Source organism: Equus asinus, chromosome 25, assembly GCF_041296235.1.
Source record: "Equus asinus isolate D_3611 breed Donkey chromosome 25, EquAss-T2T_v2, whole genome shotgun sequence".
In the NCBI taxonomy this organism is placed as follows: Eukaryota; Metazoa; Chordata; class Mammalia; order Perissodactyla; family Equidae; genus Equus; species Equus asinus.
Window position 1 is genome coordinate 15,987,889 of NC_091814.1, and position 13,852 is coordinate 16,001,740.

General features: G+C 50.2%; 2 protein-coding genes and 1 long non-coding RNA gene across 6 annotated transcripts; 1 reads left to right on the forward strand and 2 right to left on the reverse strand.

Moving 5' to 3' along the window:
• Window positions 1-487: 487 nt before the first annotated feature.
• On the reverse strand, window positions 488-7,869 carry S100A13 (S100 calcium binding protein A13). Of its 3 annotated transcripts, none has more exons than XM_014864964.3 (3): window positions 7,777-7,869; window positions 6,658-6,851; window positions 488-717 (listed from the first exon to the last, which is right to left on the reverse strand). In XM_014864964.3, exons 2-3 carry the CDS (start codon window positions 6,808-6,810, stop codon window positions 574-576), a joined length of 297 nt encoding a protein of 98 aa, XP_014720450.1. In that variant the 5' UTR covers window positions 6,811-6,851; window positions 7,777-7,869; the 3' UTR covers window positions 488-573. The 3 variants fall into 3 exon arrangements, with proteins under 3 accessions (XP_014720450.1, XP_014720449.1, XP_014720452.1); XM_014864963.3 differs by lacking the exon at window positions 7,777-7,869 and adding an exon at window positions 7,039-7,666; XM_014864966.3 differs by lacking the exon at window positions 7,777-7,869 and adding an exon at window positions 7,009-7,593.
• Window positions 7,870-7,893: 24 nt separating this feature from the next.
• S100A1 (S100 calcium binding protein A1) lies at window positions 7,894-12,480 on the forward strand. The gene is made up of 3 exons (XM_014864961.2): window positions 7,894-8,774; window positions 10,830-10,982; window positions 12,152-12,480. The coding sequence occupies exons 2-3, from the start codon at window positions 10,842-10,844 to the stop codon at window positions 12,293-12,295; spliced, it is 285 nt and encodes a 94-aa protein (XP_014720447.1). The 5' UTR covers window positions 7,894-8,774; window positions 10,830-10,841; the 3' UTR covers window positions 12,296-12,480.
• On the reverse strand, window positions 11,806-13,084 carry LOC106846263 (uncharacterized). Of its 2 annotated transcripts, none has more exons than XR_006519488.2 (3): window positions 12,806-13,084; window positions 12,606-12,677; window positions 11,806-11,916 (listed from the first exon to the last, which is right to left on the reverse strand). It is a non-coding gene; the product is annotated as an uncharacterized lncRNA (long non-coding RNA). The 2 variants fall into 2 exon arrangements; XR_006519489.2 differs by lacking the exon at window positions 11,806-11,916 and adding an exon at window positions 12,384-12,503.
• Between the last annotated feature and the right edge of the window lie 768 nt (window positions 13,085-13,852).

Genomic DNA, 13,852 nt, shown 5'->3' on the forward strand with positions numbered 1-13,852 from the left:
ACTTAACCTCTCTAAAATCTGTTTCCTCATCTTTAATACAGGACTCAAAAACAGTACCTACCTCAAAGGGCTGTGAGAATTAACTAAGATAATGCAAGAAAATGTTTAGCACCCGGCCTGGCACACAGCAAGTCCTCAGCACATGTTCGCTGCCATCAGTATCACCCAATGGCACAAAACCCAGGAATACGAAAACTGAGCCAGGACCATGCCCCTGAGCCAGCCCAGGAGGCACCTGGTAGGATATGAGTCTCCTCACCTGCCCCAGAAATCTGTCTCTTTCTTCTATTCATTCATCAACGATTTATTTATCAAGCACCTATCCTGTACAAGACCTGGTGTTAGATGCTAGATGCACAATATTCAAAGACAAATAACATTCCTGGTCCTCAAGGAGCTCATAATTTTTGGACCCACCCTCAGGGCAGAGCTTTCCCACCCCCTAATCTGAAGAGAAGAAATCAGGGTGGAGTGTGAACAAGAAACATTGTATTTTCAAGGAGGAGGCTTTATTTAGGGGAAGAGGGTTGTGCCTGGCCCTGCCCTGCCCACCCCCACCCCAGTCAGCCAACTTCACTTCTTCCGGATCTCCTGGGCCTTCTCCTTCCTGATCTCTTTGGCCAGCTCCCCAATCAATCTCCAATACTCATGGAACTTGAGCTCTGAATCCTGATTCACATCCAAGCTCTTCATCTTCTCATCTAAGGAGCCCACATCCTGAGGAGACAACAAAGGGAAGGGTGGGGTTAGGAACGAAGGTTCTGGAGACAAGGAGAGAGGGAAGAATTGCCAGTCCCCTTCCTTCCAAGAGCACTAGGACCTGCCCTACACCTTCAGGAGGAGGCTGCAGCCCCAAGACGCACTGCCTTAGTGCCCAACTCCAAGAGGCAGCAGCAGAGAGGGGTGGGGGTCTTGACTTGTAATGTTTGCCGTGGTAAATTATGGCAGATTATGAACCACAAACATGATGTCACTGAACACAGAGCTGGGAAGAGATGACACAATGGGCCCTCGCCTGCAAGTACCAGTGGGCTCCAGCACACCACCGCGCCAGCCCTGGGATTTGCCCAAGGACCCTCGGGGAGCCCTTGTAGGGATGGACCCACTCCCACCACCCTCAGAGCCTTCTCAGGCCACCCTCCTCCTTCACAGAAAGCTGGAGAAGTCCACAGTACTTGGCTGCTCATTTGCATAACCCTAAGGTCTTCTCATTTTTCCAACTGGATCACTAGCCTAGTAGGCCAGGCGAATGGCGAAGACACAGGGTATCTGGTTTTCTAGGGGGCCCTTGACAATGTCTCTCATGACAGACCTGTGAAATCAAAGGAAACTGTAAGCTGGACCATCATGATCAAAGGATTTGTTGCCAGATAAACAATCACAACCAAAAAGTTGACTGTTGAACAATAGATGGATGTCAACCAGAGAAGGGCGCCTCAGGCAGAGCTCGAAGTTTGAATCAACATTTGGATGAAGACTTGCCAAATCTGTAGATAGGACAAAGCTAATTCACAGAAGACCTAAACAAGACTTTTTTAAAAGCCACAATCATGCTTAATTGTAAAATACTATAAGCATTGTCAGTGGAAGGCAAAGATGCCCAGTGTAACATCATATTGGCAGGGGAAAAAACATGCAATTAGTCAAGAGAAAGAAATAAAAGGTATAAGTATTAGGAAAGAAGAGGCAAATGCACTTCTTATTATATTAGCAAGTATATAATTGAATACCTAGGAAAAAAAAAAAAGAATGATAATGGCTAACATTTCAACAAGAGTAAGCACTTAATAGCGCTGACTGTTCCAAGTATTATGCTAAACACGTTATAGCTCTACTTCATTTAATCTTTACAATCTCCTAGAAGGAAAGGTTCCATGGGCACAGGGCGCTTGTCCACTGTGTGCACCACTGTGATCCCAGTGCCTGGGAGAATGTCCAGCGCACGGCAGGTGCTTGTCCACCACTGTATTCCAAAGCCCAGGACGGCATCAGGACGGGACACAGTGGGTGCTCAATAAAGACTGATTAAATAAACGCAAGACCAATCCAATAAGGAAGGTATTATCCTGGGTCCATTTCACATACGAGAAATTAAGGCTCTGAAAGACTGCATGGCTAAGCAAGGACGACCAGCTTGAACCTGCATTTGAACCCAGATTATCTGACTCAGTTTGTGCTCTTATCCACTATTCTGTCCCAAAAAGAAATGATAAAGTGTCTGGTTACAATATTAACACGTAAAAACCAATACCCTTTAGGTATACGAATGTTAACCAGTCAGAAATATAATAGGAAAGATCCCACTTAAGATCATAAAAAATAAATAAATAAAGCACTTAGGCATAAATATAGAACTCTACTAAGCTTTTGAGAAGAAAACTGAACTGAAGGATACAAAAAAAAACTTGAATAAACAGAAAAACATACCATTTTTTAGAGACAAAGAATCAATAGCATAAAGATATGTTTTCCCTAAAATATCATTTTTATATGATCCCAATTAAAATATCTACAGAATTCCTAACATGATTAAATGTTATTAAAATTCTTCTTGAAAAATAAACATGTGAGATCCACCAGTGAAATTCTGAAAAATAAGAATAATGAGAGAACCAACCCTATAGGTTATGAAAGCATATTACAAAACTATAGTAATCAATGAGATTACTAAATAAATAATAAACAGATGAATGATACAGCAGAAAGAGATCACAAATACACATAGGAAGTGACTAAATAATAAAGGTAGTATTTCACATCAATAGGAAAATTTTAATAATAAAATAAAGTCTGGGGTTTTTCTTAATATGTTAAATTGGGGAATTGGGGAAGACCCTTCTAAGCACAGCATAAAATACAGAAGCCATTCAGGAAAAGTTAAGCTGATTTGACTACATAAAATTTTTTATATTCTCTTTGGCATAAAACTACCAAAAACAAAGTCAAAAGACAAAGGGCAAATTAGGAGAAAATATTTGCAACACACATAATAGACAAAGGCTAATTTCTTTATTCTAGGAAGAGCTACAATAAATCAGTATGGAAAAGAAAAACTCTTTGATAAAAGAAATAAGCAGTTCACAGAAAAAGCAGTATATATGTCCATCAAAAATATTTTTTAATATTCCATTTCACTCAGAAGTAAAGAAGTGTAAATCAGAACAAGATACCATTTTCACATACTAGATTGGCAAAAATTAAAAGCTTGGTAAGAACAAGTTTGGGCAAGGACATGAGAAACAGGCATTGGCATGCACTTGGTGGCCATGAAAACTGGTACAACCTTGTTGGGAGGCAAATTGGTAATATCCGTAAAAATTAAGAATAAACATGTCTTTTGACCTAAGATTTCTACTGCCAGACATTTACCTTATGTTGATATTTTCCCTTAAGTATTTAAAGATATATAAACAAGGATGTTTACTACAGAAAAAGATGGACACAAGAGAAATGTCTATCAAGAGAGGATTGGCTACATAATTTGTGTTAACATATGTAATGGAATATAGTGCACCATTTTTTTTTATGGGAAAATAGCCAGTCTATACGCACTGTTACATTGTTAAAAAGCTATTTGTAGCACAGTAGGTAAGATGCATTTATTGACTCACTCAACAATTTTTACTCTTTTTTTTTTTTCCACTTTTTTACTATCTACTCACTCACATTTTATTGAGCACCTACTAGGAGACAGACACTGTTCTAAGTGCTGGAGATAAAACAGTTAGCAGGGGTGCCAGCCCCGTGGCTGAGCAGTTAAGCTTGCACACTCCAATTCCACCGCCCAGGGTTTTGCCAGTTCAAATCCTGGGTGCGGACATGGCACCACTCATCAGGCCATGCTGAGGCGGCATCCCACATACCACAACTAGAAGGACCCACAACTAAAAACATACAACTATGTACCAGGGGGCTTTGGGGAGAAAAAGGAAAAATAAAATCTTTTTTTTTTTTGAGGAAGATTAGCCCTGAACTAACTACTGCCTGTCCTCCTCTTTTTGCTGAGGAAGCCTGGCCCTGAGCTAACATTCGTGCCCATCTTCCTCTTCGTGCCCATCTTCCTCTACTTTATACGTGGGATGCCTGCTGCAGCATGGCTTGCCATGCGGTGCCATGTACTGTACCCGGGATTCTAACCAGCGAACCGAGGGCCGCCGAAGCGGAATGTGCAAACTTAACAACTGCGCCACCGGGCCGGCCCCTAAAATCTCAAAAAAAAAGCAGTGAGCAGGTTCCTTTTCCCATGGGACGTACATTCTTGGTAACATGTAAGTATGTAATGGAGGTCAAGGTGTGATGGAAGTGTTACAAAAGAAAATAAAGTGGCGTAAAGGACTACAACACAAGGGAGGTGATCTTTGTATTCAGTGGTGAAGGAAGGCCACGCTAAGGATTTGCCATTTGAGCAGACACATGAGTTACATGAAGAAAAGGCCTAGCAAACACCGGGGGAGGAGCGTTCTGGACCAGGGGAGGGGCAGTGGAGACAGGAAGTATAAACAACTCTCATTGCTTTTGAGGAGTTTTGCTATAAAGGGGAGCTGAGACAGAAGGCATAGCTGGAGGGAGTTACAGGGTCAAGGGAGGTTTTCTTTTCTTTTTTTTTTTTTTAAGATGAAAGACATGACAGCATATTTGTAAACTGATCAGAACAATCTAACAGAGAGGAATAATCTGACGATGCAAGAGAGAGGGAGAAGAGTTGAAAGAGTAAAATCTTCAAGTAGATGAGAAGAGATGGGATCCAGGGCACCAGAGGCGGTGCTGGCCTTAGGAGCAGAGACAGATCATTCACTGTAGCCGGAAGGAAGGCAGGCAGGCAGGGTGGGTTTGGGGGAGGGAGCATACAAAAGTTTCCCGATTGCTCTTATTTTCTCAGTGAGAAGATTTCTCAGTGAGAGGGAGAATGTGGAAAGAGGGACTGGAGTTTGAGGAGAAAAGAAAAGTTGTGAAATCATCTGAAAGAGCTGGCAACCAAATCAACTAGGGAAATGTGGTAGAATTGCCAGGCATTGCCAAGGGTCCCCCTGGGGGTTGTGGTTATAGATTTAAAGTGAGACAAGCGAATGTGGCGGTGCAATCTTCTCCAGCCAGGTTCAGCTATATGAGTGCAGACACAGAAGGGTGGATTTAACCAGCAAGCTCGTAGGAGTGAAATGCTGGATTTAACCTGGGTTGGGATTTCGTCTAATAAAAAGGACACAGAGAAACAGAATCAAGGCAGTTGGGGGAGTGACTGTAACTATGAGCCTTAGAACCCAGCTGAGTAAGAAGGGAAATGAGGACACGAGGGATGATGATGGAAGACGAAAAAGCAGTCAAGAGACTGAATGTCCCAATGGAGTCAAGGAAATGCTGGAGTGGAGGAACCAGATAGAGGAATAGAACTGGAATGACAGAAGGTAGCAGACAGAGACAAGGAAGCTAGAAATTGAGAATTTGAGGTGGCGTGTTATTTTGGTAATGACAAGATCTGAAGCATTAAGAGAAGAGTGGGAGGCCGAGATGCAGGCAGACAGAATCTTTGGAAGGGAGGAGTTCAAGAAATTGAAAGGCCGGCTGTTGCATGAGTTGTCTATGTGGATACCAAGGATAACAACAGTAGCAGTGATGAGAAGAAAAACAGTAAGTCAGGAGCTGAAAAGCTATAAGGAAGGCAACAAGAAGGGTGCCAGGTGGGAGTGGAGCTTCCGAGGAGCTGGGCATCTTAGGAAGAAGAAACTAAGATCCGGAAGCAGCAATGAAAAGCAAAGAGGTCACTTCCCGAATTTCCAAGCCCAGAGGGAGTTGGATTTGGAAGAAAAACAAGTTACTATTTGATGAGGCTGCAGGGAATGCTGTACCTGCAGGGGAGAGTCTGAAGTTTCCAGTGAGAAGAGGAAGGCGAAAGTCTGAGAAGTCTAAGGATGTAGAAGATTTTTCAGATGACAGCCTATGAGCTTCAGAGATTCGTTTGTTTTTTAAAATCCATATTCACACGTTTTTATGTGCCTGTGAATTTTCAGAAAAGATATAAAAGAAACTGTTAACAGCCTGGGGTGATGTGCCCACCCAGAGTGGATGAAATTTAAATCCCTGCTCCATCCTGTGAGTAGGAGAAAAGGAATGACCTTGTCAGGTGCATTATTGAGGGGATTCCCAGAGGGGATGGGAAGTAATCACAGATTACATACAGCTCCCTCCTAGCCTGAGATGCTAGACTCCATGAATTTGGCTGTGTTTTTATTTTTGACAAACCCCTTCCCATGGCTGGGCCTTAGTTTCCATAAATGAGAAGTGAGCAGTTTGGACTGCGTTTTCTCTTGGCCTCCTTCTAGCTCTGATGGTCTATGAATCTCCTGAAAGCCAGCTCTGGGTGCAGTCCTGTGTTGGGGAAATGAGACCAGAGAGGCACAGAGCAGACACAAGAACGCAACAGCTTCATTTGATGGAAGCACAAAGCTCAGTAACACACTTCCACTCACAAAGACACAGTGTTACATAGTTACACACACACCAGGCAAGAACATGCAGAACCACTTACACATGCAGTCACCTACATCCTTCTCCACAACACACCTGTGGTCACATTAGCGTGCCCAGCAATATGACCTCACATACACAGTGTCCCACAGCCCTGTCTCCCAAAATCTCAGGCCCAGAGATCCCCCCACCTACCTTGAGCAGATGTGGCAACTGCTGAGTGGCCAGTTCCTTAAACTCATTGACGCTGAGGCTGCCCTTCCGGCCCTCCCGTCCTGCAAAGGTGAAGAAAGTGGTGACCACCGTCTCGATGGCCGCCTCCAGCTCAGTCAGTGGCTCGGCTGCCATTAGGACCCTAGGGCTGGAGCTGATGTCTTCACAGGGCTGACCTGCAGGAGCAGGAAGGACAGAGAGGAAGAGTCAGGATAGGCCAGAGTACCCCTGCCCTGGCATTGCCACCTCAGACCTCAGCCTGGAGGAGGCGTTATGGGGAAGGAAGGAGGGGACACGGATGGAGCTTGGGGTTAGGAAACCAGGCAACAGTACCTCAGCATAGGTGGGAGAAGGGGTACTCACTTGCTGAAACCCCTTACTCTGTAGGTCTCACAGTCTGGGGGTCCTTTGAAAGGTCTGGGTCTTAGGGACCCCTCTGTGGGGGCCTCTCAGTGGAGACGCCTCTGTCTGGGAGAAGGCCTTCAGTCTGAGGGTCCCTCTTTGGACTCCTCTCAGTCTCGTGGCCCCTCTGTGCGGTCCAGTCCCAAGGGCCCTTTCTTGGAGTCCCACCCAGCCTCAAAGGGTCATGAGGCTGTTTGTCTCCAAAGCTTGTTTGTGTAGGGACCCGGGTCTCCACCCGCCGGCACTCCGCCCGCCCACACGCGCTCCTGCCGCCCTTCCCAGCAGAGACGCCGGGGTCTGGCCACTGCCCAGCTGCGGTCAGGGGCGGCTCGGTCTGGACAGCCCCGGCCTCCGCCGCCCGCCCCCACCTCCCTCGGGGGCAGCTGCGCAGAGCGCTGAGCCCAGGACCCCGCAGGCGCTCCCCGCCCCTGTCTCCCGGCCACAGGGTCCTGCACGGGACTCGGATGACTGCCCGCGCCCAGGGAGGGCTTGGGACCGGCACTCGCCGCCCTGGGGGAGGGGACGGCGGCAGGAAGGGCACACGCCCACACATCCCCCCCTCTTCCAGCCTCCTCCCGACTTGATCTCCCAAAGCCACTTCCTGAATCCCTGTTTGAGCAGGCTCCGGGGGAGGGACCTGGAAGCCCAGGGAGAAAAAATGCTTCGCAGCCTCCTCCAGGGCGAGGGGACGCGACTCACCCGGGCAAGGAGCAGGGGTGCCGCGAGTACCAGCCCTGGGGCTGAGCTTTATAAGCGCCCCGGGCGGGAGGCGTCAAGTTTCCGCGGCTGATTCTGATGAAAGGAGGCGGCCCAATCACGGCTCTAGCCCTCCCCGCCTGCCCCCCCACCCCGGCAATCAGGCCTTGAACCCTGGCCACCCAACCCAGCGCACGCGCGCCCCCACTCGCCGTTGGGGAGGCCCTGCCTGGAAATGCCTGGACAGACCCCACTCAGAGGGTGTCCTAAGGTCCTATCCCTCCCAATACAGGGAGCCTGCTGCCCTACCACAGCCCCGTCTAATCAAGCCTGTGTCTGTTGGGGGGGGGGGGGGTGGCGACTGCAGATTGGAAGAACCAACTGAGGGAGCGCAGCACTGAGAGGCCCGTTCTAAGAAACAACACACAGGGCCCTCAGAATGAGATCCTGCAAAGGACCCTTCAGCCCAAGACCCACTCAGGATCCCAGGCTGAGACCTCCATAGAGGAGACCTTGGATTGAAATCCCTCAGCGCGTTCTCAGGCTGAAACAACTCAGGGAGAGTCCCAAGACTCAGTTATTCACTCAGAGGTCCCCTCACCGAGACCCCTCAGCGGGCTGCTCCTGTTCCCTGCCTAGCAGCCACAGCCAATACTGCAGGAGGTCGGAGGAGGCCTCTCAGTGTCCCTCCCAGGACCTTTCCCAGCCCCCTCCCTCCTGGGCCCTGCCTGTTGGGAACCAGCAGCAGGGGGAGGCAACCAAGGCTAGAGAAGAGGACACAGGGCAGCCTGTTCCAGCCCAGGAGACAGAGGGCGCCTCTGTCCACTCCTGGCCCCTTGCCCCACTGGGTGTCTGTCTGTGAAGGGGTGGAGCCGGTGGGGAGGGGGGGTCAGCGGGGGAAGGCCGACTAAAGACAGGTCTCCCCACACAGCTCCGCCAGCCACATTTGCAGCTTCGGCTGTCTGTCCAGAACCTGCTCCCACCTCAGGCCCAGGCTGACAGTGAGTATTCTGCCCCATCCTGCCCTGGCCACCTTGGGGGACTGGGGACTTCAGCGGGGCTCCAAGAGTCTGGGGATGACGGCCTTGTGGTGCACTGAGGGTCTGGGAGGAATGCTGATGAGAGCACTTTGGGATTTGGGAAAGATAGGGTTTGGAAGGTCGTGAAGGAAGGCAAGTGAAGTTCAGAGGGAGATCTGGGAGCTCAGTGAATAAAGAAGCCATCGAGGAGCCCAGCCACCAAGCTTCCAGGAGACCAGGCCCTCCTACTTCAGAGCCCTCCAATGTCCTCCCAAGGCTCCCTCAATCTCCCTGGGGCTGGCAGGGGACCCAGCCCTCGCCTCGCTTCCAGTGGGGTAAGAATAAGAAAACAGATGGAACAGCTGCTTCTGCCCCGCCCCCTCTTCGGTCTCTGTCTCTCTGCCACCCCCACCCAGCCTTGCCAAGAGCTTAGGTCCCAGGGAAGTCTGGGGGTGGCGGAGCAGGGACCATGTGATGTCAGGAAGAGGGGGCACTAGGATACTGTAGCCAATCCCTACTCTCCCTTCATATGACTCCCCTTTCTCCTCTTCCTCTTTCTTGGCCCAGATTCTTCTCTCCAGATTCTTCTTTCCCCCAATTCTTTCCTCTTTGTTTTCCTGTCTGCCCGCTCCCTGCCAAAGTCCTTTCAGAATGGCCCCTACATAAAATCCCAGGCTGCTCGAGGGCTCCAGGCAACCTTGAGGTGCCCCTCCTGGATAGGGCCGATAACTGAGCCACCAGCACCCCTCCTTCACATACCCCACTTATCCCCACCATCAGCCCCAGCTTGGGTTCCATCTCCTGCATGTCTCTGTGACAACTGCTTCTCATGTCCGGAGTTCAGGTGACACTCACAAGGCCCCCATTGAAGAGCTGGGATGTCATCTGATCAGGGCCCATTGTCCAGCCTGTCAGGCCTGGGGAAGGATGGGGACACCTGATCTGAGACACCTGAGCTGCCCCCTGAGACCATGGAGGGGCTGGCTGTCCCAAGGCCAAAGCAAAGAGGCCCCCTGGCTTGACAGTTCCCTCTCCTCAACAGACCCCTCCATTTTTCTGCTCTCTCCCAGCCCCTTGAACTCAGAGGACCCATGCACTCAGCCCTTTATCTCCCCCAACACATACTAATCCATTCTCCCTACTGCCACTGTCCCTACATCAACTAAGTCGGGCTGTGGGTGGGAGTGGCCAGCAGCTGGGACAAGACCCCACAGGATTCCTCTCCCTGTCCCTGAGAGCCCTGACTCCAGGGAAAATGCTGAGATATTCCTCTCTCCCTTCCCACCACCACCCCATGGAAGGGCTGGTCCTGCAGAGGAGTAAGAGGAATGCAACTAGAAGTAATGGAAGCGTAACCCAGGGAAACCAACATGATGTGGTCAGGAGAGAACAGAATTGAAGGACCAAAAGAGGCCTCCAGTCTGCTGACAGGAAGCTCAGAGGCAGTGAGAACCCCCCCTCCTCATGAAACCTTAGGCCAGCCACTCAGGCTGCCACCCTCTCCGTCAGACTGACCAAGGACACCAGACTGACCCCTTGCTGGGGTAGGCAACAGAGACAAGGCTATGGAGGGGAGCCTTGCCCATCACCGCCAACAGCAGAGCTTAGCTGTGCTAGGCAGGCAAGGTCCAGGGTAATAACAGAGCCAGAGGAACCCTGGCCAGGTCCTGTGACCACCCCCGCCTGCCTGCCCCACCCTCCTCAGTGTCTGCCCAGGCAGCCAAGAGCCACTGCAGAGTCCTCTGCAGGCCTCCAGAGCTAGCTCAGCTCTAGCTGCTCTGTCTCCACGCCCCAAACCCTGACTCCTTCTAGCTAGGGTATGGATTGAGGGACATAGAGAACAGGTCTGGATTTAGGGCTCTTGGGTTCCCCTACAACATAAAATTTCACTGAAGGATAAATTTCGGTAGAAATCTGATCTCACGGCTATTTGAGCTGTGGGACCAGGGCCATGGCTGAGGGCCCCCCTCACCCGGACCCCAGATACCCTGAGCATGGTCCCCAGCTCACTTCCACGGCCGGGGGGGGGGGGAGTAGGTGAGCTGCGCAATGGGCTCTGAGCTGGAGACGGCGATGGAGACTCTCATCAGTGTGTTCCACGCCCACTCGGGCAAGGAAGGGGACAAGTACAAGCTGAGCAAGAAGGAGCTGAAAGAGCTGCTGCAGACCGAGCTCTCCGGCTTCCTGGACGTGAGCACATGGTGGGGTACAGGGTGGAATGGGCAAGGGGTGGCAGAACAGAGTGGGTACCTCCCTGCCATCTCCCCACCCCACCCCAGCTCAGACCAACCATCTCCTTCCTCTCCCAGGCTTCTCTCCTGGGTTTGCCAGGCTCCCCTACTCCTCCTGGGCCAAGTCAAAATGCCCTGATTTATTGATCACCTGTTAAGTGCTATGTTAAGACCCTATGTAGTGCCTCAATAACAAGGCTCACAGCCTAGAAGGGAAAGACTGACACTTGAAAATAAACCATGAACACCAGGAAGTGAGTTCAGGAAAGAGCAGAGTTAAAGGGCCAAAAGAGGCCCCCACTCTGCTGAAAGGAAGCTCAGAGGCAGTGAGCCCTTCCTCTGCCCCGAAGCCTTCGGCAGCCCCTCAGGAAGTATATAAAGCCTGAACAGAAGTGCCAGAAAGGATTATGGGAGAATATTAACCTGACTGAAGTGAGACAGCTTCTCCAAAGAGGTGGCACTTGAGCCATGGGTTTCCATCGCAAGGTTCTTAGGGTAAAGGTAGATGTTTGAGGAGGAGGTATTTGCATGAACAAAAGCATGGGAGAAAGAAGAATGTGGAGAATGCTCAGTGGTTTTGACCAGAGTGAAGGATGCAGACAAGTAGGCTGCAAATGCTAACAGGGGTCATATAGTAAAGGAGAAGCCAATAGAAAGTGCACCAGGGGCCGGCCCAGTGGCACAGCAGTTAAGTGCACATGTTCCACTTTGGCGGCCCAGGGTTCACCGCTTCAGATCCCAGGTGTGGACATGGCACCACTTGGCAAGCCATGCTGTGGTAGACATCCCACCTATAAAGTGGAGGAAGATGGGCACGGATGTTAGCTCAGGGCCAGTCTTCCTCCCCAAAAAGAAGAGGATTGGCAGCAGATGTTAGCTCAGGGCTAATCTTCCTAAAAAAAAAAAAAAAGAAAGAAAGAAAGAAAGAAAGTGCACCAGCTTTGAGGTTTTATTGGACCTAGTTTCAAATTTTGGCCCTGCCACTTTCTAGCTGTGTAACTTTGGGCACGTTATTGAACCACAAACTGTTCATCTCTGCCTCCTCCTCCCCAATCAACCACCCACCTTGCCCCTGACCATGCTATTCATCTCCCTGTACACCTAACTCTCCATCTCTTCCCTCCACAGGCCCAGAAGGATGCAGATGCTGTGGACAAGGTGATGAAGGAGCTAGACGAGAACGGAGACGGGGAGGTGGACTTCCAGGAGTACGTGGTGCTGGTGGCTGCCCTCACAGTGGCCTGTAACAACTTCTTCTGGGAGAACAGTTGAGCAGACAGCCCTAGGGGGCAGCGCCCTTCCCCTCCACCCTGCCATACCTGCCCCTTTGCCCTGCTTCCCCTTCATCCCTTTTTCCTCTCCCCACACTCCCACCTTTGCCCACCCTCCAACAAGGGCGCAAGAGTAGTGGGCCAGGCCTGCCACTCATCTTTCATTAAAGGCTCCTCTCTCGCCAACCGCTGTCTGTCTCCTATGGGGTCTGGAAATGGGTGGGAAAGTGAAGGCTGCTCACTCCCAGCTTGCCTTATTTGAGGAGGGCTCTTATTTGGAGAGAGGTCAAGGGACCATTACATCTTCCTACCTGAGGAATGCTCAAGGCCGGGAAGGTAGGGGTTCAAAGTTCCAACCAGAAGTGGAGGAGATAGCTTCTCAGCTATAAAGCCAGAAAAAGAAAGAATTTCCCTTCAACCTTCAAAGAATAGTTACTGAGGACCTACCATATGCTAGACATTGTGTAGGAACTGGGGATACAGCAGTGAACAAAACAAACATGATGCTTACCCTCACCTAGGTAAAGTCCAGTAAGGATGCTAGACCAGTAAACACACGCACACGGGCCAGCCCGGTGGTGCAGCGGTTAAGTTCGCACGTTCCGCTTCTCGGCAGTCTGGGGTTCGCCGTTTCAGATCCTGGGTGCGGACACGGCACCGCCTGGGACGCCGTGCTGTGGTAGGCGTCCCACATATAAAGCAGAGGAAGATGGGCACGGTGTTAGCTCAGGGCCAGGCTTCCCCAGCAAAAAGAGGAGGATTGGCAGTAGTTAGCTCAGGGCTCATCTTCCTAAAAAAATAAATAAATAAAATAAAAATAAACACACACATACAGGTAAATGCTAGGAAGAAAAATGAAAGGATCCTGATGTGCCTGTATGGGGAGGGAAGGAAGGGTTGAAGATGTGCTTATTCACTCATTCTTCAAACATTTGAGCATTTTACTGTGTGCCCAGGCATAAGAAAAATCTCGGATAGGTCCGCATCAAAATCCAACATAGGGGGCCGGCCCTGTGGGTGTGTGGTTGAGGTCCCCCGCTCCCCTTGGGTGGCCCAGAGTTTCTGCGGTTGGGAACCTGGGCATGGACATGGCACAGCTCATCAAGGCATACTGAGGTGGCATCCCACATGCCACCACTAGGAGGACCCATAACTAAAAATATACAACTATGTACCCAGGAGCTTTGGGGAGAAAAAGGAAAAATAAAATCTTTGGGGAAAAAAATCCAACACAGATGGCAGATGGGAAGAGAGGACATGGAAACTGGAGCAGGGTTGCAAAGATTCCCCCCAAATAAGGATTTAGAAATATTCAGGCCAAGTTGGGGAGGAGAGGAAGCGAACAAGAAATACGGACGGGCGGTCATGTCCAGCACAGAACCCAGTAGAGGTGTGCTGCCAGCACCGGGCCCCCAGGGCGATTGTGATACTCCACAACTCTGAACAGGGCGAACGATGATGAGGGGAGAGCCAGGGCTAATTACTCGGGGGGGCTGTAAGGAAGAGACCCAGGCAAGTCCGACGTAAATAATTTTAGACAGTCAGCCTCGGCTTGGGG